The 24,445-nt window shown below is 22.6% G+C and overlaps 5 protein-coding genes across 5 annotated transcripts; 2 read left to right on the top strand and 3 right to left on the bottom strand.

Annotated features, from left to right (window-relative positions):
• Nucleotides 1-333: 333 nt before the first annotated feature.
• Nucleotides 334-4,195, bottom strand: LOC128959706 (uncharacterized). The gene is made up of 4 exons (XM_054305709.1): nt 4,102-4,195; nt 3,632-4,009; nt 3,132-3,578; nt 334-470 (listed from the first exon to the last, which is right to left on the bottom strand). Exons 1-4 carry the CDS (start codon nt 4,193-4,195, stop codon nt 334-336), a joined length of 1,056 nt encoding a protein of 351 aa, XP_054161684.1.
• A 998-nt stretch (nt 4,196-5,193) lies between these two features.
• Nucleotides 5,194-5,526, top strand: LOC128959704 (uncharacterized). The gene has a single exon (XM_054305708.1). The coding sequence runs from the start codon at nt 5,194-5,196 to the stop codon at nt 5,524-5,526; it is 333 nt and encodes a 110-aa protein (XP_054161683.1).
• A 17-nt stretch (nt 5,527-5,543) lies between these two features.
• On the bottom strand, nt 5,544-7,187 carry LOC128959703 (uncharacterized). The gene is made up of 4 exons (XM_054305707.1): nt 7,073-7,187; nt 6,594-6,971; nt 5,854-6,524; nt 5,544-5,567 (listed from the first exon to the last, which is right to left on the bottom strand). The coding sequence occupies exons 1-4, from the start codon at nt 7,164-7,166 to the stop codon at nt 5,544-5,546; spliced, it is 1,167 nt and encodes a 388-aa protein (XP_054161682.1). The 5' UTR covers nt 7,167-7,187.
• Nucleotides 7,188-10,392: 3,205 nt separating this feature from the next.
• Nucleotides 10,393-11,916, top strand: LOC128959702 (uncharacterized). Its single transcript, XM_054305706.1, has 3 exons — nt 10,393-10,711; nt 10,854-11,521; nt 11,908-11,916. Exons 1-3 carry the CDS (start codon nt 10,393-10,395, stop codon nt 11,914-11,916), a joined length of 996 nt encoding a protein of 331 aa, XP_054161681.1.
• Nucleotides 11,917-23,160: 11,244 nt separating this feature from the next.
• On the bottom strand, nt 23,161-24,201 carry LOC128959700 (deleted in malignant brain tumors 1 protein-like). The gene is made up of 4 exons (XM_054305703.1): nt 24,156-24,201; nt 23,531-23,878; nt 23,269-23,421; nt 23,161-23,177 (listed from the first exon to the last, which is right to left on the bottom strand). The coding sequence occupies exons 1-4, from the start codon at nt 24,199-24,201 to the stop codon at nt 23,161-23,163; spliced, it is 564 nt and encodes a 187-aa protein (XP_054161678.1).
• Between the last annotated feature and the right edge of the window lie 244 nt (nt 24,202-24,445).

Below are 24,445 nucleotides of genomic sequence, written 5' to 3'. Positions count from 1 at the left end.
GCTATTTATCTATCGCATCTATATTCAGTGATATATTGGGTTTTATAAGTAAGATAAATATGTATTCAACTGAAGGGAATCTTTAATTAATGTCAGTTGTCTCTAATAGTGGACAACATTTTATATAAACAAATATATTTTTTAAGTAAAAACATATAACTATTTATTGTTTAGATTAAATTATTCCCATATGTCTTACACCAGGGTTAAGCAAGGTTTTCGATTTTAGGGTGGGGGTAGACCGGGGTAAAATTTACAAAATACTCGAAAAATCTTGGGGGTGGTCTTGGGGGTGGGGTAAGATTTTTATTGCATTTTTAAACGGCAATTTTTTCAAAAATCCAAAATCAAAGGCGGACTGCGCGGGTCGTCAAACAGTTTCAAATCAGTTGTTTGTTGATTATGTTGTTGTTGTCTACTCTGGTTTTCATCCATTTCCATACCATTACTATCAACTGTATTGTTATTATCTGAGATATTATTGTTATTAATTATTTCAATACCTTACAATATCTTACTGGCATTGGTTAGATTAAATTATCTAAATGTTATAAATATTTAAATTTAATTTGAAACACACATACACACACATACACACATACACACATACATACATACACACATACACACATACACATACATACACATACAAATATATAATTACTTAAATTATATAAGTCATAATAACACATTTAGTCGTAATAAACTTTAATTTATTTTTAGGCAAATTTTATAATACTGGTGTTCATGTATAATACTGTACTGTATATTATATATAGAGAGCTGATTGAATTGACACCCAGTTAGTTAAACATTTTAACTACACTTATATTATTTTAAAAAGTAATTTTTAATTTAATATACAATATATTGTTGTTTTTTCTCTTATAAATTAACTTTCATTATGATAATACATTTAACATTTACTGTACATTAATTAAAATAACATTAAAAAATAAAAAAAAAATTATTAACAATTCACTAATAATAACATTAAATATATAAATTGATATTTTCGATTTTTAAAAATAATTTTAATATATTTATTTTATGTTTAGTAAATATCAGAAAATAATTGTTTTTTTTTATCATAATTTAATTGTTTAATACATTTCTATTTAATTACTATTTCTGTGTGTTTTTTTTTACAAAATCATGAATTAAAAATTTTTTTTAAAAAATAGTCTATAATGTTAATAATTTTTTATATCTATAAATTTGATAGTAAATAATTAAAAACAATAATAACATTGCAGCCAGATAAAATATCTCTACCCATATAAATATAAAGGGATAGCCATCGATTTAGGTTTTTAATAGTTATATTTGATTTTAGTATTGTATTAAATACAATATCTTACTGGCATTGGTTAGACTAAATCATAAAAATTTTATGAATATTTAAATTAAATTTGAAACACACACACATACACACACACACATACATACAACTATATAATTAAGTAAATAATAACACAGTTAGTTATAATAAGCTTTAATTTATTTTTAAACAAATTTTATAGTACCAGTGTCCATATCATAATACCGTATTGGCACACAGTTAGCTAATATTTATATATAAAAATTATTATTAATTTAATATACAATATTTTCCTTTTATAACTGTGATTATGATTAAACAATTTTTAGTCATTAAACATTTACTGTACATTAATTAAAATAACATTAAATATACAAATTAATATTTTTCGATTTTTAAAAAATAATTATATTTTATTTATTTTATGATTTGTAAATATCAGAAAATAATTATTTAGTACATTATTATTTAATCATCATTTCTGTGTATATGTATTATTATGCTTATTAATATTATTTTTTAAAATAAAATTTAATTAATAAATATCTTATATTTCTAATTATTTTTAATATATTTATAAACAAAAACTAAACAATTACTCCGACAATTATAAATGCCAATTTTTTACAAAATCATAAATTAAAAAAAAATTATAATGTTAATAACAGCTATTATTATTATTATCTAATATATTACTATTAATAATAACAATAAACTATATAAAATACAAAACTATAATTAAAAAATAGTTTATTAATTCTGTTTAATTAATGTATTAAATACAATATCTTACTGGCATTGGTTAGACTAAATTATCTAAATGTTAATATTAATTAAATTTAATTTGAAACACACACACACACACACACACACACACACACACACATACACATACAAACAAATATATAATTACTTAAATTATATAAGTGATAATAAATTAGTTAATCATAATAAGCTTTAATTTATTTTTAGTCAAATTTCATAATACCGGTGTCCATGTATTATACTGTATATTATATAAATAAAGATGATTGAATTCGCGACCCATTTAGCTAAACATTTTAACTACACTTATATTTTTAAAAAAAAAGTAATTTTTAATTCAATATACGATATATTGTTGTTTTTTCTCTTAAAAATTAACTTTCATTATGATAAAACAATTTAACTCATTAAACATTTACTGTACATTAATTAAAATAACATTAAAATGTAAAAAAAATTATTAACAATTTACTAATAATAACATTAAATATATAAATTGATATTTTCAATTTTTAAAAATTATTTTATTTTATTTATTTTATGATTTTTAAATATTAGAAAATAATAGTTTTTTTTTAATTATTTAATTGTTTAGTAAATTCTATGTGTATGTACAGTATATTATTATTATTATGTTTATTAATATTTTTATTAACAATAAAATTTAATTAATAAATATCTTATATCTCTAATTATTTTTTAATATATTTATATAATGTTTATAATGTCAATAATTTTTTATATCTATAAATTTGATAGTAAATAACTAAAAATAATAACAACATTGCAGCCAGATAAAATAATTCAACCCATACAAATATCATAGGGTAGTCATTGATAAACTCGCCGATAATATAGGGTGTAATCAATGTTAGTAAACCCCTACAAAATAGGAAAACATTGCTCATTGTATTACTAAAAGTTAGGTATTGACTCGTAAATGAAAATGATAATGAAAAAAGTGGCGCACAACCGGCCATCAGTACACAACTGGCCACCCAAAGCACTGTTAGATACCAGTGGCCAAAAATTAACAGTACTATACCTATAACCAGTAGTGTATAATGTATAGATACTACGGTATTGATCGACAAATACATGGCTAACACAATGTTCACTACTTTGCAAACCGTGAAGACCACTGTTGCTATGCTAAACATGTGTCCGGCTTCGGGTGCCGTCAGTCGATGCGGTGAATACTGATAGTAAGTGACGGCAAACTTGAGAAACACTGTTTCCATTAGAATATAAGCGCCAAACCATAGGGTAAACAATACCCGTATTAATATACGCGGACTGCGCGGGTCGTCAAACAGTTTCAAATCAGTTGTTTGTTGATTATGTTGTTGTTGTCGACTATGGATTTCATCCATTTCCATACGATTAGTATCCACTCTATTATTATTATCTGAGACATTATTAACACTAACACTACTATTTTCTGGTATTTTGTATGGCTTAATAATATATACAACAAGTGAAACAATGGGAACTATAGATTAATTAAATAATTAATTATAAAAATTAATTAAATAACAATAATACCTATCGATAGCACAGAGCACAGTACAATTGATGGCACCGTTAATCTGTCTCGTCTTACATCAACCGTTACCAGTGGTTTGTCCGGTTCAATGTTGCCGGTCGTATACATTGACATAACTGCTGTAGCAATGATAGAGCCCAGACCAAAGCCAACGGCGTTAAACTGTAGTACCGGTGCGCTCCGGTGTTGCCAGAGTTCAATAGTCCAGACAACATATCCGCTAACGTTGATAGTGGAGCCGACACCAAACAGGAAGGCAATTAGGTATAGTTGCCATAAACTGGTCAGTAATGGTGTGCACGCGTATAGGACAGACATCATAATAAACGCAATGGCCATCACTATCTGCCGGTTCAACCATTTGTAAGTTAGTCCAACTATATATGTTATATAAATGTGAATGTTATGTCTAAGTGCTAAGAAACTTACATTTAATAATATTAGTATATTTTTTTGGATCAAAACTTACCAAATGATCCCAAAGTATTGCCAATGGTGTCAATGGTTGTCTGCAATGATATCAATTTGATTTCGGTATCCAAAATGTATTTCATATCCACCATAATTACGGGAAAGTATGCAAACAATATGCCCTAATTATTAATATTATTGACAAAAAAAAATATTTCATTAATTTTAAATTAAAATTATTTACAAAATTAACTTACAAATGATAGTTGTGTTGAAAATATATAAAAACTATAATAATATTTATCCCATTGTTGTAATAGTTTAGTTAATTTCATTATTAATTAAATTTTAACAGCTATTATTATTATTATTATTATCTAATATATTACTATTAATAATAGCAATAAACTATATAAAATACAAAATAATAATATTAATCTGATTTTAGTATTTTTTTATCATTACAATATCTTACTGGCATTGGTTAGACTAAATTATCTAAATATTATAATTATTTAAATTCAATTTGAAACACATACACACAAATATATAATTATATATATGTCATAATTTATTTTTAGTCTAATTTTATAATACCGGTTATAATATTGTATATTATACCGTATATAGAGAGATGATTGAATTGGCACCCATTTAGCTAAACATTTTAACTACACTTACATTTATTTAAAAAAAAGTAATTTTTAGTTTAATATACGATATATTGTTGTTTTTTCTCTTATAAATTAACTTTCATTATGATAATACAATTTAAAATCGTTAAATATTTACTGTACATTAATTAAAATAACATTAAAAACTAAAAAATATATATATATATATTAACAATTTACTATTAATATCATTAAAAATCACAAATTAATATTTTTGATTTTTCAAAATTATTTTATTTTATTTATTTAATGATTTGCAAATATCAGAAAATAATAGTAATTCTATGTGTATGTACAGCTTGTCTTTTGGGAAGATAGCGCCACCTAAACGGTATAATATAAAAAATTGGTTGACACGTGGTTTTGATTGTTTACATATCAAACCCTTAACCTGTGATTTTCATCTAATTATCTCTAGTCGTGTATAAGATATAACCATTTAAAGAGGTCTGGTCAGAGGTTTTTCGGTGATACCAATGGAGTTATCGGAGGAACACAAACGTGTCATAATTTATTATGAGTTTTTGTCCACACAAGACCCGAACGAAATTTATCGTCGGATGGTGGACAGGTTGGGCAATAATAGCCCTGCTTACAGTACAATCACCAAATGGATCCGACATTTCAAACTCGGTGTACAGTCACTCAAAGATGGCGAAAGAAAAGGTCCGGAAGTTACTATATCGACCCCTGAAAATGCGGCCGCTGTCGAAAAGATAATAAGAGCAGATCCATGGATCACATACCGTGAGTTAGAGGAAAAGTCAGGCATTCATCGCACAACACTTAAAAAATATGCACTGATTTGATTGGCGTACGGAAGCGTTTATGTCGGTTTGTTCCTCATTTTCTATCAGATGAACAAAAACAATGTATATTATTATTATTATGTTTATTAATATTTTTTTAACAATAAAATTTAATTATTTAATCTCTAATTATTTTTTAATATATTTATAATTAAAATCTAAACAATTAGGCCGACAAATATACAGAAAATGTCAATTTTTAGAAAAATATAATTGATTTTGTTTTATAATTTATTATGTTAATAATTTTTTATATCTATAAATTTGATAGTTAATAATTAAAAACAATATCAACATTGCAGCCAGATAAAATATCTCAACCCATACAAATATCATTGGGTAGTCATTGATAAACTGGCCGATAATATAAGGTGTAATCAATAGTAGTAAACCCCTACAAAATAAGAAAACATTACTCATTGTATTACTAAAAGTTAGGTATTGACTCGTAAATGAAAATGATAATGAAAAAAGTGGCGCACAACCGGCCATCAGTACACAACTGGCCATCCATAGCACTGTTAGATACCAGTGGCCAAAAATTAACAGTACTATACCGGCAACCAGTAGTGTATAATGTATATAGACTACGGTATTGATCGACAAATACATGGCTAACACAATGTTCACTACTTTGCAAACCGTGAAGACTAGTGTTGCTATGCTATACATGTGTCCGGCTTCGGGTGCCGTCAGTCGATGCGGTGAATACTGATAGTAAGTGACGGCAAACTTGAGAAACACTGTCTCTAATAGTGTATAAGCGCCAAACCATAGGGTAAATAATACGCGCATTAATATACGCGGACTTCGCGGGTCGTCAAACAGTTTCAAATCAGTTGTTTGTTGATTATGTTGTTGTTGTCGACTATGGTTTTCATCCATTTCCATACGATTACTATCAACTGTATTGTTATTATCTGAAACATTACTAACACTAATATTTTCTGGCATTTTGTATGGCTTAATAATATATATAACAAGTGATAGAATGGGAACTATAGATTAATTAATTAAATAATTAATTGATGAAAATTAATAATTACTACTAATAATTATTATAATACCTATTGCTAGTACAGAGCACAATACAATTGATGGCACCGTTAATCTATCTCGTCTAACATCTACCGGTACCAGTGGTTTGTCCGGTTCAATGTTGCCGGTCGTATACATTGACATAACTGCTGTGACAATGATAGAGCCAATACCAAAGCCAACGGCGTTAAACTGTAGTACCGGTGCGCTCCGGTGTTGCCAGAGTTCAATAGTCCAGACAATATAGCCACTGATGTTGACCGTGGAGCCGACACCAAACAGAAAGGCAATTAGGTATAGTTGCCATAAACTGGTCAGTAATGGTGTGCACGCATATAGGACAGACATCATGATAAAGGCAATGGCCATCACTATCTGCCGGTTCAACCATTTGTATGTCAGTACAACTATATTTGTAATGATGTGTACATATAATTATTATTTTTGTTTTTAATTATTATATAATATTATATAATAATTTATAATTTATTTTTTTGTTAAATCTTACCAAATGTTCCCAAAGTATTGCCAACAGTTTCAAAGGTTGTCTGCAATGATATCAATTTGATATCGGTCTCCAAAATGTATTTCATATCCACCATAATTACGGGAAAGTATGAAAATAATATGCCCTAATTATTAATATAATTTAAAAAAATATATTTTATTAATTTTAAAACAAAAATTATTTACAAAATTAACTTACAAATGATAATTGTGTTGCAAATATATATAAACTATAATAATATTTATCCCATTGTTGTAATAATTCAGTTAATTTCATTTCAGTGTATTTACTTTACTTTCAAATTTAACAATTTTCTTTTAGTCTATTATTAATAAATAAATAATTACTAAATATTAGAATAAACTAAACAATTTTAATAAAATTAATATATAACTATTAATAATCGTAATAGTTATTATTACCAAATATATCAATAATAACATTAATAATAATAAACTTATATTAATAATCTAATTATATCATAATTTATAGTTAATGTTAACAAATTTTGTTTTCAAGTATGCAATCTTATCAAATAAATAGTATAATTTGTAAAAAATAGTTATTATTAATCTGATTTTAGTACTGTACTAAATACAGTATCTTATTGGCATTGGTTAGACTAAATTATCTAAATGTTTTGTTATTTAAATTAAATTTGACACAAAACATATTTATATATATAATCACACACACACACACACACATATATCAGGGTTAAGCAAGGTCTTGGATTTTAGGGGGGTAGACCGGGGTGAAATTAGCAAAATTCTCGAAAAATCTTGGGGGGGGGGGGGGTATTGGGTGGGGTAAGATTTTTATTACATTTTTAAACGGCAATTTTTTCAAAAATCCAAAATCAAGGGGGGGGGGTCCAGAGAAAATTCCATAATATTCCCTTAAATTCCCGAATATTCTCATGTAAATTTAGGAAAATTCCCAGAAGTTCCCGTATAAATTCCCAGGAAAATAGGTAAAATTTCCAAAAATATAAAAAAAAATTAAAAATTAATAAAAACTTAAATTTTAACAAATTATAAAATTGTGTATTTTAGATTAAAATAGTTAATAAAAGCATTAATGAGTTTTTTTAGTATTTTAGTAATTTTTAAATTTTATTATAATTAATTATAGTTATAGGTATATATTTTTTGATTTTTAATGTTATTTTTATACAAATACTGACTGAATACTAATTATTTAACTCAATTATTTTAAAGTTTTATTTATATTAATTATAAAATTAAAAATATTTTTAAATTTTTTATATAAAATTTTAAAAATTATCAATAAAAACTTTATAATATAAGTATTTATTGTTTTATTAACTTCTTAAACTATCTCAAACTTATATTTATATTGTAATATGATTATTCTTTTCAATAAATAGATAATTTTTAATTTTTTAGTTTAATATTTTAATTAAAATTATGTTATTTTTTGATGAACTTTTTTACTTATTTATAATCAATAATTAGATTTATATAAATTTTAAAAACATAAAAACACATACTAAAATAGTTTTAATTAAAATTAAAATTTTTAAAAACATAAAAAAAATTTCGGCGCCTTGGCGCCGAAATTTTAGGGGGGATCATTTCTCATCGTTTTTAAGCGACAATTTTTTCAATTTGTTCAAAAAGTCTGGGGGTTAAAATCCCAAATTCTCGATCTTAGGGGGGGTATTTTTGTCTTATCCCCCTACCCCCTTACTTAACCCTGATATATATATATATATATATATATAATAAGTCATAATAAGCTTTAATTTATTTTTTGGTAAATTTTATAATACCGGTGTCTATGTTTAATACCGTATATTATATATAGAAAGATGAATGAATTGGCACACAGTTAGCTAAGTATTTTAACTAAACTTATATTTATATATAAAAGTAATTTTTAATTTAATATACGATATATTGTTATTTTTTTCTCTTAAAAATTCACTTTCATTATGATTTAAACTATTTAAATCATTAAACATTAATTAAAATAATATTAAAAAGTTTTTAACAATAAAATTTTATTAATAATTATAACAATAGCAAACATTGCAGCCAGATAAAATATTCATAATTCATACAAATTTATAAAGGGATAGCCATCGATAAACTGGCCGATAATATAAGTCATAATAACAACAGTTAGTCATAATAAACTAGTATAATCAGTGTCCATGTATAATACCATAAATAATTGATTTGGCACCCAGTTAGCTAATATTTTATAAATAAAAATAATTTTTAATTTAATATACGTTTAATATATTGTTTGTTTTTTTCTCTCTAATAAATTCACTTTCATTATGATTAAACAATTTTTAGTCATTAAACATTTAACTGTACATTAATTAAACTAATTAAATATACAAATTAATATTAAATATATAATATTTTTAAAAATTATTTTATTTTAATTATTTAATTATTTGTAAATACACACATAATATCTGTTTCAGTCATAATAAGTTTTAAGTTATTTGTTATTATTGTAGTTTTTTTTCCATATAAATTCAATTTCATGATGAATAAACAATTTATATTGATAAACATTTATTGTAATTATTAATTAAAATAATATTATTAAGTTATTTTTAAAAAAATAATTTTAATAAAATTAATAGTGACATTAATAACAATAATTTTTCTAATATTTATATTATATATAAATATTTGTTTGAAGCTTTTGACAAAAGTAAATTATTTTTATAAAACTTATAATAATTAAGATAAATTAATTTATTAAATAATTAGAAAAAATATATTAATTTAAAACAAATATTTTTTATAATTATGATAAAATTAAATAAATTTTTAAAACAATGGGATAAATATTATTATAGTTTTTACTTATTTTCAACACAATTATCATATGTAAGTATGTTATTATAGTAACTAAAACATTTTGTAGCCCAAAAATAAAATAATAATATTAATAATTTATTAAAAAACTAGGGTATATTGTATGCATATTTTCCCGTAATTATGGTGGATATGAAATATATTTTGGATACCGAAATCAAATTGATATCATTGCAGACAACTTTTGAAACTATTGGCAATACTGTGGGAACATTTGGTATGTTTTGATAAAAAATAAATAATAAAATTATTATTTAATATTACAGTATAATTACGAACACATGTTTAGTATAATTTTTGATATTTTGAGAAAAACAATAACATTATTACAATAATATTATATAATAATTGTTAACTAATAATAATTATATGTACACATCATATTATAAATATATAGTTGGACTGACTTACAAATGGTTGAACCGACAGCTAGTGATGGCCATTGCGTTTATCATGATGTCTGTCCTATACGCGTGCACACCATTACTGACCAGTTTATGGCAACTATACCTAATTGCCTTCCTGTTCGGTGTCGGCTCCAGTATTACTGTCAGCGGTTTTATTGTCTGGACTATTGAACTCTGGAAACACCGGAGCGCACCCGTACTACTATTGAACTCAATGGGTTTTGGCCTGGGAGCCATCATTAGTACAGCAATTATGTCAATGTATACAACTGGTAACATTGAACCGGGCAAACCATTAGTGCCGGTCGATGTTAGACGAGATAAACTAATGGTGCCGTCAATTGTGTTGTGCTCTACACTAGCAATAGGTATAATAATTAGCTATTTATTTAATAATATTTATCTATCAATTAAATATTAAGTCTATAACAATTAGATTAATATAATTAATAAAATACATTAAAATAATTATTAAAATAAAATTAGTTAATAAAATAATTAATCTAATAGTTCCCATCCTATCAATGATTGGTTATATTTTTAAACCATATAAAATATCGGACACCATTAGTAGTGTCGCAGACAACAGCAACACTGATGTCGATAGTGATGCTGGTATGGAAATGCTAGATAGCCATAGACAACAACAACATAAGCAACAAACATCTGATTTGAAATTTTTTGACGACCCGCGCAGTCCGCGTATATTAATGCGCGTATTATTTGCCCTATGGTTTGGCGCTTATACACTAATGGAAGCAATGTTTCGCAAGTATGCCATAACATACTATCAGTATTCACCGCACAGACTAACGGCACCCAAAGCCGGACAAATGTATACGACTGCAACAGTGGTCTATTCAGTGGCCCGTTTGGTCAACATTGTGTTGGCCATATATTTGTCCATCAATACCGTTGTCTGTATACACTATACAATATTGGTTGCCGGCATAGTATTGTTAATTGTCGGTTACTGGCACCTAACGGTTCTCTGGATAGCCAGTTGTGTACTGATGGCCGGTTTTTCGCCACTGTTTGCCGGATCGTTTGCATTTACGGCCCAATATTTTACAGTAACCAACAAAATGGGCAATGCTTTCCTATTTTCTAGGGCTTTACTAACCTTGATCTCACCCTATATTATCGGCCAGTTTATCGATGGCTATCCGTTTATATTTGTATGGATTCAAATATTTTATTTGATTACAACACTGTTACTATTTAGTGTAATTTATTTTATGATTAGTAAATATAATAAAAAATTTACTTTTTAGTAATACTTTTCATTGTAAGGCAAATAGTTTCAAATGTTGTCTACAACGATATCAATTTGATTTCGGTGTCTAAAACTTGTCTATTATTTCCATCATAATTATGGGAAAATATGCAAACAATTATTAATATTATTAAAAAAATTATGTTTATTTAAAATTACAAAAAATACTAATTATTTATTAATCTTTTTAATGTTAACTTTATTAACAAAAGTAACTTTACTAATGATAATTGCGATGCAAATAAATATAAATAATATAATAATATTGTTGTCCCATTGTTGTGATAGTTTAGTTAATTTCAGTTAATTAGTTAAAATATTTTTTTTTTTTTAAAACATTAGTTAAAAATTTGCAAAAATAAAAAAAACAATACAGTAATCAATTGTCAATTGTTTCCAATAAAATTGTATCATTAATATTGTTATAATCATCATTATTATCACTATTAGTATTATTAATAATCGGTTGTCCATCACTTGTAACTAATGATAGCATCGGATAGTTGTTTGATTGTGACGATAGTATACCATTGAATAATAGATATCTAAATTGTCTATTAGTTAGTGTGAAACAAAAAAAAAATAATAAATAAAATTATTATTTAAAAAATACCTATAAAATAAAAAATCAATAGAAAAAATAATTACATAATTATAACGATTACAATAATCAGTACAAGCATTGAAACCAAAATAATGTTAAACACTGCCAACAATTTGAAACTAGATAATTGTTGTATAATTTTTTTAATTTCCATATTATTATTATTATTACTAACAAATAATTTATTATTTAATTTAATTTGATCACCACTAGCATCATCATCATTATAATCAATTAATGCCATATTACTACTACTACTAATACTACTACTAATACTACTACTAATTTCAAATGTATTATTTAGATCTCTATCGAGACATATATACGACTGTCCATTGGGTAGACAACTATTAGGACATGTACTACCTGTACAATAATTAGTAAATTGACCATGCTGATTATCTAGTGTATTATTGTTATTGACCATGATAAAACTAGTTATATTTTTAGCATTAGCAAATACTAATTTATCTGTATAAAAATAAACATCTTTATTGTTAATAAAACTAAAACTATAGTCCAATACGGAAACAATAACCTCAGCTTTCGGTAATTGTAGATCTAATTCATATAATTTAACAATTTTCTGATTATCGGCAATATATAGATCATTATCGATAACTTGCATTGAGATCATTGAATAAAATAGTTTTACAGATTTCAAATAAAACAATTCATTATTGCCATCAAAATCGCATGAATATAACGAATATAATGTATAATCAATGAAATAATATCTGTGTTTATCGTAATCAATGGTCAGTTGTGATAGTTGTCTATGATTTTCATAGATAACTGTTTGATTACTTCCGTCTAAATTTGATTGCATTAGATTTGGATGAAAACCAATATTACTCCAAACGAGTACTGATTTCATATGATTTACTAATAGATGTTTAGATAAATCACTTTTAAGTTTAACAACAATTGTATGACTATTTTGTGTGCTATTAATATGTATAACATTAATATGTTTCAAACGATTGTCAATCCAAAACACCAGTCCATGTGTCCAATCATAAGCTATACAATTATGATCTAAACGATAGCCAGGGATAGCTATGTTTTTGAAATTTTTAAAACCCCGGCTATCGATAAATTTTAATTGATTTAATTTCCGGCAAAATACTAGCAAAATGTTTTCATTGGCCCCAATGATCGACAGATTACCCAAATGATGGCCAAAACGTTTGTCTGCAGTCATATCCAGCAAATAGTTTGGTTCCGATATAAATATTGTATTAGTGTATCCTTTTTTTTAAACAAAAAAAAATAAATTAAAAAAACAAAAATATTATATTTAATAATTATTTTTCTCTATATTATTATGTATCACGAAAACTAAATATAAAACTAATTAAAATCAATAAATAATTAAAATCAATAAATAATTAAAATCTATAAATAATTATTTCTTATCAATTAAATAGCAATTAAATAATAATATTTTATTTTTTTAAACTTACCCATTAATTTTGATTGATATTTAATTTTAAATCCATGTCTAATTGTATTAATATTATTAGTAGTATTATCATTGCTAGTAGTATTATTATCTTTGATAAGCGATTCAAAAATGATCTTGACAAAATTTCCCATTGCATTTATATTAATATTATTATTATAGCTATTATTATTATTATTATAATTAATAGTATCGCTTGAATTATATAAAATATCTTTTGAATTGCTATATGAATATCTAGCAATAGTTTTACTATTTGTTATCACTAAACTATAACCATTTTCAGTTAGATTATATGAACCGGTATCTATTTGCAATAATAGATTATAATCATCAGTTACATTAATTGTCCAGGTACATGTTAATCGGTCATCATAGGCCAATGGATAACCTGGACTATAAATAGTACCGTTTAGTTTATAGTAATTGCCGCCACATCCTAATAATAATAATAATAACTTAATATTTAATTATCAAAAATTTAATAAATAGATAATACCATGATCAATTGTCTCATATTGGATATCCAATTGACCTTGTATATGTGCAGCAATAACAACATTGTTTGATTTTGATACTAAATGTCTAACATTATTATTATCATTATTATTATTTATGTTGCTGTAAAATGTTTCTAAATTATTATAACTATTATTATAACTATTATTATTGATGCTAAAATTATCAGCATCATAAAATTGTACAACACCATGTAAAATGTTCAATTTGTTCAAGGTAAATCGTAAACTTTTACCCTGAACAGTTGTTATATTCCATAGACATTTTTCAATTTTATTATTATTATTATTGTTGCCATTATAGATAATATGATCACTTAATTGATGATAATAATTTGCACCACATTTTATTGATGAAAAATTTTTAAGATCTATATCGCCTTCTATTTATAATATTTTAAATAAATAAATAATAATATTAATAAATAATAATAATATTAATAAATAATAATAATATTAATAAATAATAATAATATTAATAAATAATAATAAATATTAATAAATAATAATAAATATTAATAAATATTAATAAATATTAATAAATATTAATAAATATTAATAAATATTAATAAATATTAATAAATATTAATAAATATTAATAAATATTAATAAATAATAATAAATATTAATAAATATTAATAAATATTAATAAATATTAATAAATATTAATAAATATTAATAAATATTAATAAATATTAATAAATATTAATAAATATTAATAAATATTAATAAATATTAATAAATATTAATAAATATTAATAAATATTAATAAATATTAATAAATATCAATAAATATTAATAAATATCAATAAATATTAATAAATATCAATAAATATTAATAAATATCAATAAATATTAATAAATATTAATAAATATTAATAAATATTAATAAATATTAATAAATAATAATAAATATTAATAAATAATAATATTTAACATTTAACATAAAGTAAATATTATATAATTAACTACTTTTAGTTGATCAAGGTCAATTAAATTAATAAACAACTAAATATATAATGTAAATTAAAAAAAAATTGAAATAATTACCTAGTGAATAATATTCAAGTCTAAAACCTTGATACTCGACACTATGATCGCTATGAAATACAATCATCATTTGATTGCCAGTTGATTTGATCATGGTCATTGTTGATCTAAATGGTCCAGTATAACTACCCAATAAACTACTATTACTATCAGTGTGACCATCGTATAGGTTAACATAGTCTATACCGGATTCCGTCAATAAATTTGTAAATTTTACCCGTATCTTATTGCCAGCTTGAACTGTAATGAACCAGGTACATTGTTGATTGGATAGATAATTATCCGGGTACATCGGACTGGTTATAATACCCGATGGTTGATTGAGTTCAACACTGTCGCAATCTAATTAAATAGTAAAAAAATAAAACAATTAAATATTATATTGTTAAAATAAGTAATAATAATTTTTAAACATAATTTTAACATGTAAACTATTTAAAACTATATTATTATTATTATTATTATGTAAGTAAAAATAGTATTTTAATGTAATTAATAATAGTATTATAATGTAATTAATAATAGTATTATAATGTAATTAATAATAGTATTATAATGTAATTAATAATAGTATTATAAAATATTATTAATTAATATGATTTATAAAAAGTTTTATATAAATATATATTTACTATTATTTAAATCGCTATTCAAAATCAGTTGACTTATGCATTGATTAATACAAACTAATATAATTACAACAATTAATTTAACTAGAATTAACATGTTGCAATTAGTATATATATATATATTTAATAATATTATTAGTAATTAATTTTATTATTTTTTAACACAAATTAACAAAAAATAAATAATTTTTACTTAAAATTACGTCTTAAATTTCACTTTTAAAACAAACAAAATAATTATTGAAATATATTAAGCATTTAGTGTTAATTTATTATTAATTATAATCTAAATATAATATTTTATTCAATTTAAAAAGTATAAAGTTTAAAATGATAAAAATTGATTTCACATTATATAAATATAAACAATTTGATTATAAAATAATTTCTATAATTATACAATATATTAATTGTTATTTTTATTTTTTTTAGATAATTATTCAGAAATTTAGATAAAATTTTTATGATAACTGTTAGATATTATTTAGTTAAATAATATGTAATAATTTTTATATTAAAATTTATTATAAATACAAATTATTATTATGAATACTATATGATTATATTATTGATGTAACATTTATTATCGTTTTTTTTTACTAATCATATTATTGAATTTTTTTTTACTTTACTTTACTTTAATAAAATATTGTTTGTATATATTTAATAATAGCAGTTATATTAAATTAAAAATTATATTTATTTATTGATTTATTTATTGATTTTTTAAATCAAATTTAATTGTTTTGTAATAAAATTTTCAATAAAACTTTCATAATAACTGTTTCACACAATTAGTTAAATGATATCTTTATAATCATATCTATACAATCATGTCTATAAAATTTGTTAAAAATGTAAATTATTATATTATCATTTAATTTTGTAAGTTTTTTAATAATCATAATTATATCTTTTACAGTACTAAAATAAAATAAGGATAATAAAATATTTAATTTAATAATATTTTTCAATAATAAAATAGAAAAAAAATATGTAAAAAATAATACATCACAATATACAGTCAATTTTGTTTTTAAAAATGTGTTATACAATCTAATAATTTAATATTATTTTATAGGTTTAAAAATAATTAAAACTCAATTAAATAATTTTAATTTAAAATTTCATATTTTATAACAAGATTTTAAATATTTGTTTGTTTGTTATTTTAATTGACTATTGAATTACAATTTGTCGGCAGTATTGTTGTCGATGTATTGATAATCATTCAATTGTATCACTGGATTATTATTTGATTTTAAGCCAATTATTAGACGACGTTTTAATAATTTAAAACTATTAAATAAAATATAAGATATATATTTTATATTGTTATCAAATATATTAGTTATAAAAAAAATAACCAATAATTATTATAAATAATAATAATAATAATACTTACAATAGTATAATAACTATAATAAAAGTTACAACAAAAACAATAGCAATTGTATTAAATATTGTAATGAATTTTAAGCTATCATGAGTTTTTCTATAATTATCTAAACAATTATACGACTGTCCAATACTACTACTACTACTGGGTAGACATAAATCATGACAGTTATTATCAATGCATTTATTAGGTGTAAAATTATAAACTTTCGGATTAATTAAAAAGTAGTCATAAATTCTATTGTTATGAATGGTTGTCGAGTTATACACAAAGTATATCTGTCTATCAATACTATTAATTGAAGACTTTTTTGAAAAAACAATGACTTCAGCACTGGGTATACGTAGATCTATTTCTTGCAGTTTATAAATCATATGATTGTTTGCCACAAATAAGTCATTATCGATGACTTGTATTGCAATCAATGAATCAAATAGTTGTTTAGATTTCAAATAAAACATTTCATTATTGCCATTGAAATCGCATGAATACAATCCATAGTCTGTGTGATCAATGAAATAATATCTGTGTTTATCGTAATCAATAGTCAGTTGTGATAGTTGTCTATGTTTTTGATAAATAACTGTTTGATTACTTCCATCTAAATTTGATTGCATTAGGTTTGGCTGAAAACCAATATTAACCCAAATAAGTAATGATTTCATACGATTTACTAATAAATGTTTAGATAAATCACTTTCAAGATTAACAATTGAATGTCTATTTTTTATCCTATTAATATGCATAACATTAATAGATTTAAACTGTCTGTCTATCCAATACAACAGTCCGTGTGTCCAATCATAGGCTATACCATCAGGTCTGGCTTGTATTGAATCAATTTTATAGATAATATCAGTAAAATTATCCAGGTTAATAAATTTTAATCGATGGCTATCCTGATGAAATATAATCAATTGATTTTTATTGGCATCAATAAGATCCATATCACCCAAATAATGGTCAAAATTTCTATTTGTTTTTATATTTAGTAAACCATTTACTACTGATAATATTAGTAGACCTTTATAGCCTATATAGTAATAAATTTAAAATTTGAATAAAAAAAATTATTATGATTTATAATAATTATATTAAAACTTAATTAATTAAAAATATTTACCCATATATTTTGTAAGATAGCTTATTTTGAAACCCATTCTAATGCTATTGTTATTATCGGATAAAAATTTTACCCTGGACTGATTAGTATTAACCGATACATTTTGACTACCACCCTGTTTACTTAATAATCCACTTATATTGTATAGATTATGAATGTTAACATAGTCATTTTTATCAGTATCGAGTTCGTCAATTTGAAAAATTATATTATAACCATGGGTAACACTGATTAGCCAGGTACAATTAAGATTTTCGTAATACATTTTTGGATAACCAGGGCTATAGATTGTGCCGCCATTTAGATCGGTATATATACCACCACATCCTAAATATAATTATGTAAATATATAGTAGTATATATATATACTGTATATATATATACTGTATATATATATATATAATAGTATGTATATACTGTATATACTGTATATATAGTAGTATATATATATATAATAGTATATATTACTATACATTAGTAGTATTGTATATATAGTAGTATATATATAGATAGAAAACAAAAATAATAATTTTAATAAACAATATTAATTAGAAATATAGATATTTTTTATAGATTTACCATGATCAATAGTTTCGTATTGTATAGCAAATTGACCTTGTACATTGGCGGCAACAATAACATTATTTGATGCCGACACTACATGTGTGCCATTGGTTTCATCATAAATATTAGTTGAATATAATTTCATTAACGATACATAATTGCTATAATGATTATCATAGTAATGATAATAATTGTCAAAAATTTCTACTAGATGCTTTTCAATATGAAACTCGCTAATATATAAACGCAAACTTTTACCAGGGTCGGTTGTTATATTCCATAAACATTTATTAATATTATGTTTACTATAATAGCTAATTGATCCAGTTTGATTGGTTAGATTTGATCCACACAACAAATTGTCCATGGCAAATTTTGACAAATTCACTGTTTTAACTATACAAAATTAATATTTTAATATTTACATTTATAAAAATTTTTAATTATTATTAATATTTTTATAAAAAAATACCTATTTCCTTAAAACTTAGCTTAAATCCCTTATATGTTAGGCTACGATCAGTTTTAAATAGGATGACCATTGTATTTGATGTAGATTTAATACTTTTACTACTATTGCTAGAAAATTGGCCACTACAGACAGCTAGCAATTTTTGTTGTTTTTGTTGATAATTATCATATACATAGATTCTATCGTGTAGTGTTTCAGTTGAAAAATCCTCAACAATCAATTGAATTTGGTTACCCTTATCGACACTAATCGACCATGTACAATTTAAATTATCTAGATAATTATTGGGATAATCAGGACTGCTTATATAACCAGCATCAGTTGAATTTATTTGTACATTGTTGCAATCTATCGTAAATTAAACAGAGAGAGAGAGAGAGAGAGAGAGAAAGAGAGAGAGAAAATTAAAATTTTAAAGTAAAAATATTTTTTTTTTATTAATAATAAATTATTTAATATTAATATTCAATTAAAAAAATTATTTATCAATAGTTTAATAAAATATATTATAAATAGTATATTATTTTTATATCATATTATATATTATACAGTATTATATTTAAATAATATTTATAACAGTTGATTTAAATAATACAATAATTATTTTTTATTAATTATTGTATTTTTTGTTTTTGTTGATTATAATGTTAAAAAATAATAAATCTTATATTTATTTTTAAAAAAAAATTACTGTAGTGTATATAAATACAAGTTACCTGTTTGGGAGGTAGTCCTGTACCATGGTAATTCACATTTGCCAATATCAATAGTTATAAATATAATAATTAATTTCAATACATAATACATAGTAGAAAAATTAAATGTTTTTTTTAATTAATTTAATAAATACATGTTTTTTTCATTTACTGTAAATGATAATTTTAAATTTGTTAAAATAACATTTAATCTATTGAATAAATGTTAGATTTTTGAATAACCTTAATTAAAATAATTTTGTTATATTATAATTTTATTGCTGCTTATGATTGCTAACTTAATATATTTTTTACTTAAAGCTGATGTAATAATTATTTATTATGTCTATAAAAAATAGTTAACTTAACTGTAAAAATCACTTATCTGTAAATAAATGTTAGATAAATATTGATAATTATAGACTTATTGTATGAATTATAAAGATAATTTACAAATCATAATTTCACTATAATATGAAATCGTTATAATAAAATAAAATTATTGTTAAAAAAAATTATATACTGTGTATATACAGTATTGTATTTACAATTAACGTTTATTTTATTTAACAATAATGTAATATTATTTTATATAAAATTTTAGCGATATTTTTTTTTATTAAATTTATCGAAAAAAATTATATCAAATAAAATATTAATAATAATAATAATAATAATAATAATTAACAATAATTGCTAACTTTAATTCCATTAATCTAATATTGTTTTATACATTTCTAAATAATTTAATATAATTTTTGTTTTAATAATAATAATCACTAATAATAATACTAAAATATATAGTATTTATTACATTAAATTAAAATTAAATAAAAACGTAATTTTAAAAATGTGTTATGAAATCTAATAAATTCATATTATTTTATAGATTTATAAATAATTAATTAAGTCAATTAATAATTTTAATTAAAAATTTTATAACTTATAACAAGATTTTAAATATTTGTTTATTTTTTTGTTATTTTAATTGACAATTGATTACAATTTGTCAGTTGTATTGTTGTCGATGTATTGATAATCATTCATTTCTATCGTTGGATTATTATTTGATTTTAAACCAATTATTAGACGACGTTTTGATAATTTAAAACTATAAATAAAATATAAGATATATTTATAGTTATTTTTTTAAAATAAACAATAATTATAATAAAAATAATACAATACTTACATTAATATAATAACTACAATAGTAATAATAATTAAAACAATAACAATTGTATTAAATATAGTCATTGATTTTAAGCTAGCTAATTTTTCATCAATATTTACGTCAATTAATGTACTATTTTTGTATAAATTATGATTATTATCATTAGTATCTTGAGTTGTTTTTCTATAATTATCTAAACAATTATACGACTGTCCAATACTGCTGGGTAGACATAAATCGTGACAGTTATTATCAATGCATTTATTATTAAGTGTAAAATTATAAACTTTTGGATTAATTAAATAGTAGTCATATATGCTATTGCTGTGAATGATTGACGAGTTATACACAAAGTATATCTGTTTATCAATACTATTCATTGAAGACATTTTGGCAAAAACAATAACTTCAGCTCTGGGTATCCGTAGATCTATTTCTTGTAGTTTATAAATCATATGATTGTTTGCCACAAATAAGTCATTATCGATGACTTGTATTGCAATCAATGAATCAAATAGTTGTTTGGATTTTAAATAAAACATTTCATTATTGCCATTGAAATCGCATGAATACAATCCATAGTCTGTGTGATCAATGAAATAATATCTTTGTTTATCGTAATCAATGGTCAGTTGTGTCACTTGTCTATTGTTTTGATAAATAACTGTTTGATTACTTCCGTCTAAATTTGATTGCATTAGGTTTGGCTGAAAACCAATATTACTCCACAGGAGTACTGAATTCATATGATTTACTAATAGATGTTTAGATAAATCATTGTCAAGATTAACAATTGTATGTCTATTTTGTGTTTGATTAATATGCATAACATTAATAGTTTTAAACTGATTGTCTATCCAATACAACAGTCCGTGTGTCCAATCATATGCTATACCATCAGATCTGGCTTGTATTGAATCAATTTTATAGATAATATCAGTAAAATTATCCAGATTAATAAATTTTAATCGATGACTATCCTGGTGAAATATAATTAGCTTATTTTCATTGGCATCAATAATATCCATATAACCCAAATAATGACCAAAATTTCTATTTGTTTTCATATTTAGTAAACCATTTACTATTGATAATATTAGAGTACCTTTATAGCCTTATATAGTAATAAATTTGAATAAAAAATTATTATCTTTTATAATAATTATAATAAAAATTAATTAATTATAATAAAATTAATTAATTAAATTAAAACTTAATTAATTATAATAAAACATAATTAATTAAAACAAACTAATTAAAAAAATAGTCATACCCATATATTTTGTACGGTAGCTTATTTTGAAACCCATTTTAATGCTATTGTTATTATCGGATAAAAATGTTACCCTGGCCTGATTAGTATTTACCGATACATTTTGACCACCCGGTTCATTTAATCCACTTATATTGTATAGATTATTAATGTAAACATAGTCATTTTTATCAGTATCGAGTTCGTCTATTTTAAAATTTATATTATAACCAAGGGTAACATTGATTAGCCAGGTACAATTTAGATTATCGTAATACATTTTTGGATAACCAGGGCTATAGATTGTGCCGCCATTTAGATCGGTATATATACCACCACATCCTAAATATAATTATGTATATATATATATATATATATATATATATATATATATATATAGATAGAAAATAATAATTATAATAAACAATATTAATAATTAGAAATATAGATATTTTTTTAAAGTTTACCATGATCAATAGTTTCATATTGTATAGCAAATTGACCCTGTACGTTGGCTGCAACAATAACGTTATTTGATGCCGACACTACATGTGTGCCATTGGTTTCATCATAAATATTAGTTGAATATAATTTCATTAACGATACATAATTGCTATAATTATTATCATAGTAATGATAATAATTGTCAAAAATTTCTACTAGATGCTTTTCAATATGAAATTTGCTAATATATAAACGCAAACTTTTACCAGGGTTAGTTGTTATATTCCATAAACATTTATTATTAAGTTGATTGTTAACGTTACTTAAATAGCTAATTGATCCAGTTTGATTGGTTAGATTTGATTCACACAACAAATTGTCCATGGCAAATTTTGATAAATTAATTGTTTTAACTTTTAAGATTTAAACAGTTTTTTTAATATAAAACAAAAATTCAAAATTAATATTTTAATATTTACATTTATAAAATTATTATTTTTTTAAAAATAATAATATAAATACCTATTTCCTTAAAACTTAGCTTAAATCCACTACGTGTTTGACTATGATCAGTTTTAAATAGGATGACCATTGTATTTGATGTAGATTTAATATCACTACTACTACTAGCTATTAATTGGCCACTATAGTTAGCTAGCAACTTTTGTTGTTGTTGTTGATAATTATCGTATATATAGATTTGATCGTGTAGTGATTCAGTTGAAAAATCCTCAACAATCAATTGAATTTGGTTACCCTTATCGACAGTAATCGACCATGTACATTGTAAATTATCTAGATAATTATTGGGATAATTAGGACTACTTATATAACCAGCATCAGTTGAATTTATTTGTACATTGTTGCAATCTATTAATTAAACAGATAGAGAAAAAATAAAACATATTATTTTTAATAATAAATTATTTAATAAAATACGTCAATTAAAAAAATTATTTATCAATAGTTTAATAAACTATATTATTTTATTATATTTTATTAATATGATATATTATACAGTATTATATTTAAATAATATTTATAGCAGTTGATTTAAATAATTATTTTTAATTTGATTATAATGCTAAAAAATAATAAATCTTATATTTATTCAAAAAAAAAATATACTGTACTGTATACAAGTTACCTGTTTGTGAGGTAGTCCTGTACCATGGTAATTCACATTTTACCATATCAATAGTTATAAATAAAATGATAAATTTCAATAAATAATACATAATACACAAATTAAATGATTTTTTGTAATTTAATTAATACAAATAATTTTATTAAAAATCATTTACTGATAATTTAAAATTGTTGAAATAATATTGAATCTATTAAATAAATGTTAGATTATCAATAATTTTACAATTTTATTTATTATATAATAATTATTTATTATTTTGTAATTTTATTTAATTATAATTGCAAACT

Source organism: Oppia nitens, unplaced genomic scaffold (assembly GCF_028296485.1).
Source record: "Oppia nitens isolate AA-2021 unplaced genomic scaffold, nextdenovo-longstitch-racon4-pilon3 scaffold4_pilon_pilon_pilon, whole genome shotgun sequence".
In the NCBI taxonomy this organism is placed as follows: Eukaryota; Metazoa; Arthropoda; class Arachnida; order Sarcoptiformes; family Oppiidae; genus Oppia; species Oppia nitens.
Note: the sequence above shows the minus strand (reverse complement) of the source record. Positions and strands in the feature narration are given on the sequence as shown.

Excerpts from the sequence above, each read along its gene's own strand:
- LOC128959704 (XM_054305708.1), top strand. The coding sequence starts at position 5,194 with ATGGAGTTATCGGAGGAACACAAACGTGTCATAATTTATTATGAGTTT.
- LOC128959703 (XM_054305707.1), bottom strand. The coding sequence starts at position 7,166 with ATGGTGGATATGAAATACATTTTGGAGACCGATATCAAATTGATATCA. Across the intron at positions 6,525-6,593 it reads GTGCTCTGTACTAGCAATAG|TTCCCATTCTATCACTTGTT; the intron begins GTATTATAATAA and ends ATTAATCTATAG. Across the intron at positions 5,568-5,853 it reads ATGACTACCCAATGATATTT|AAAATGAGGAACAAACCGAC; the intron begins GTATGGGTTGAG and ends TTCATCTGATAG.
- LOC128959700 (XM_054305703.1), bottom strand. The coding sequence starts at position 24,201 with ATGGTAAAATGTGAATTACCATGGTACAGGACTACCTCACAAACAG. Across the intron at positions 23,879-24,155 it reads CAGGACTACCTCACAAACAG|ATTGCAACAATGTACAAATA; the intron begins GTAACTTGTATA and ends TTTAATTAATAG. Across the intron at positions 23,422-23,530 it reads GCTAAGTTTTAAGGAAATAG|TTAAAACAATTAATTTATCA; the intron begins GTATTTATATTA and ends AAATCTTAAAAG.
- LOC128959706 (XM_054305709.1), bottom strand. The coding sequence starts at position 4,195 with ATGGTGGATATGAAATACATTTTGGATACCGAAATCAAATTGATATCA. Across the intron at positions 3,579-3,631 it reads GTGCTCTGTGCTATCGATAG|TTCCCATTGTTTCACTTGTT; the intron begins GTATTATTGTTA and ends ATTAATCTATAG. Across the intron at positions 471-3,131 it reads TTATACACTACTGGTTATAG|ATAATAACAATACAGTTGAT; the intron begins GTATAGTACTGT and ends ATAATATCTCAG.
- LOC128959702 (XM_054305706.1), top strand. The coding sequence starts at position 10,393 with ATGTCTGTCCTATACGCGTGCACACCATTACTGACCAGTTTATGGCAA. Across the intron at positions 10,712-10,853 it reads GTGCTCTACACTAGCAATAG|TTCCCATCCTATCAATGATT; the intron begins GTATAATAATTA and ends TTAATCTAATAG.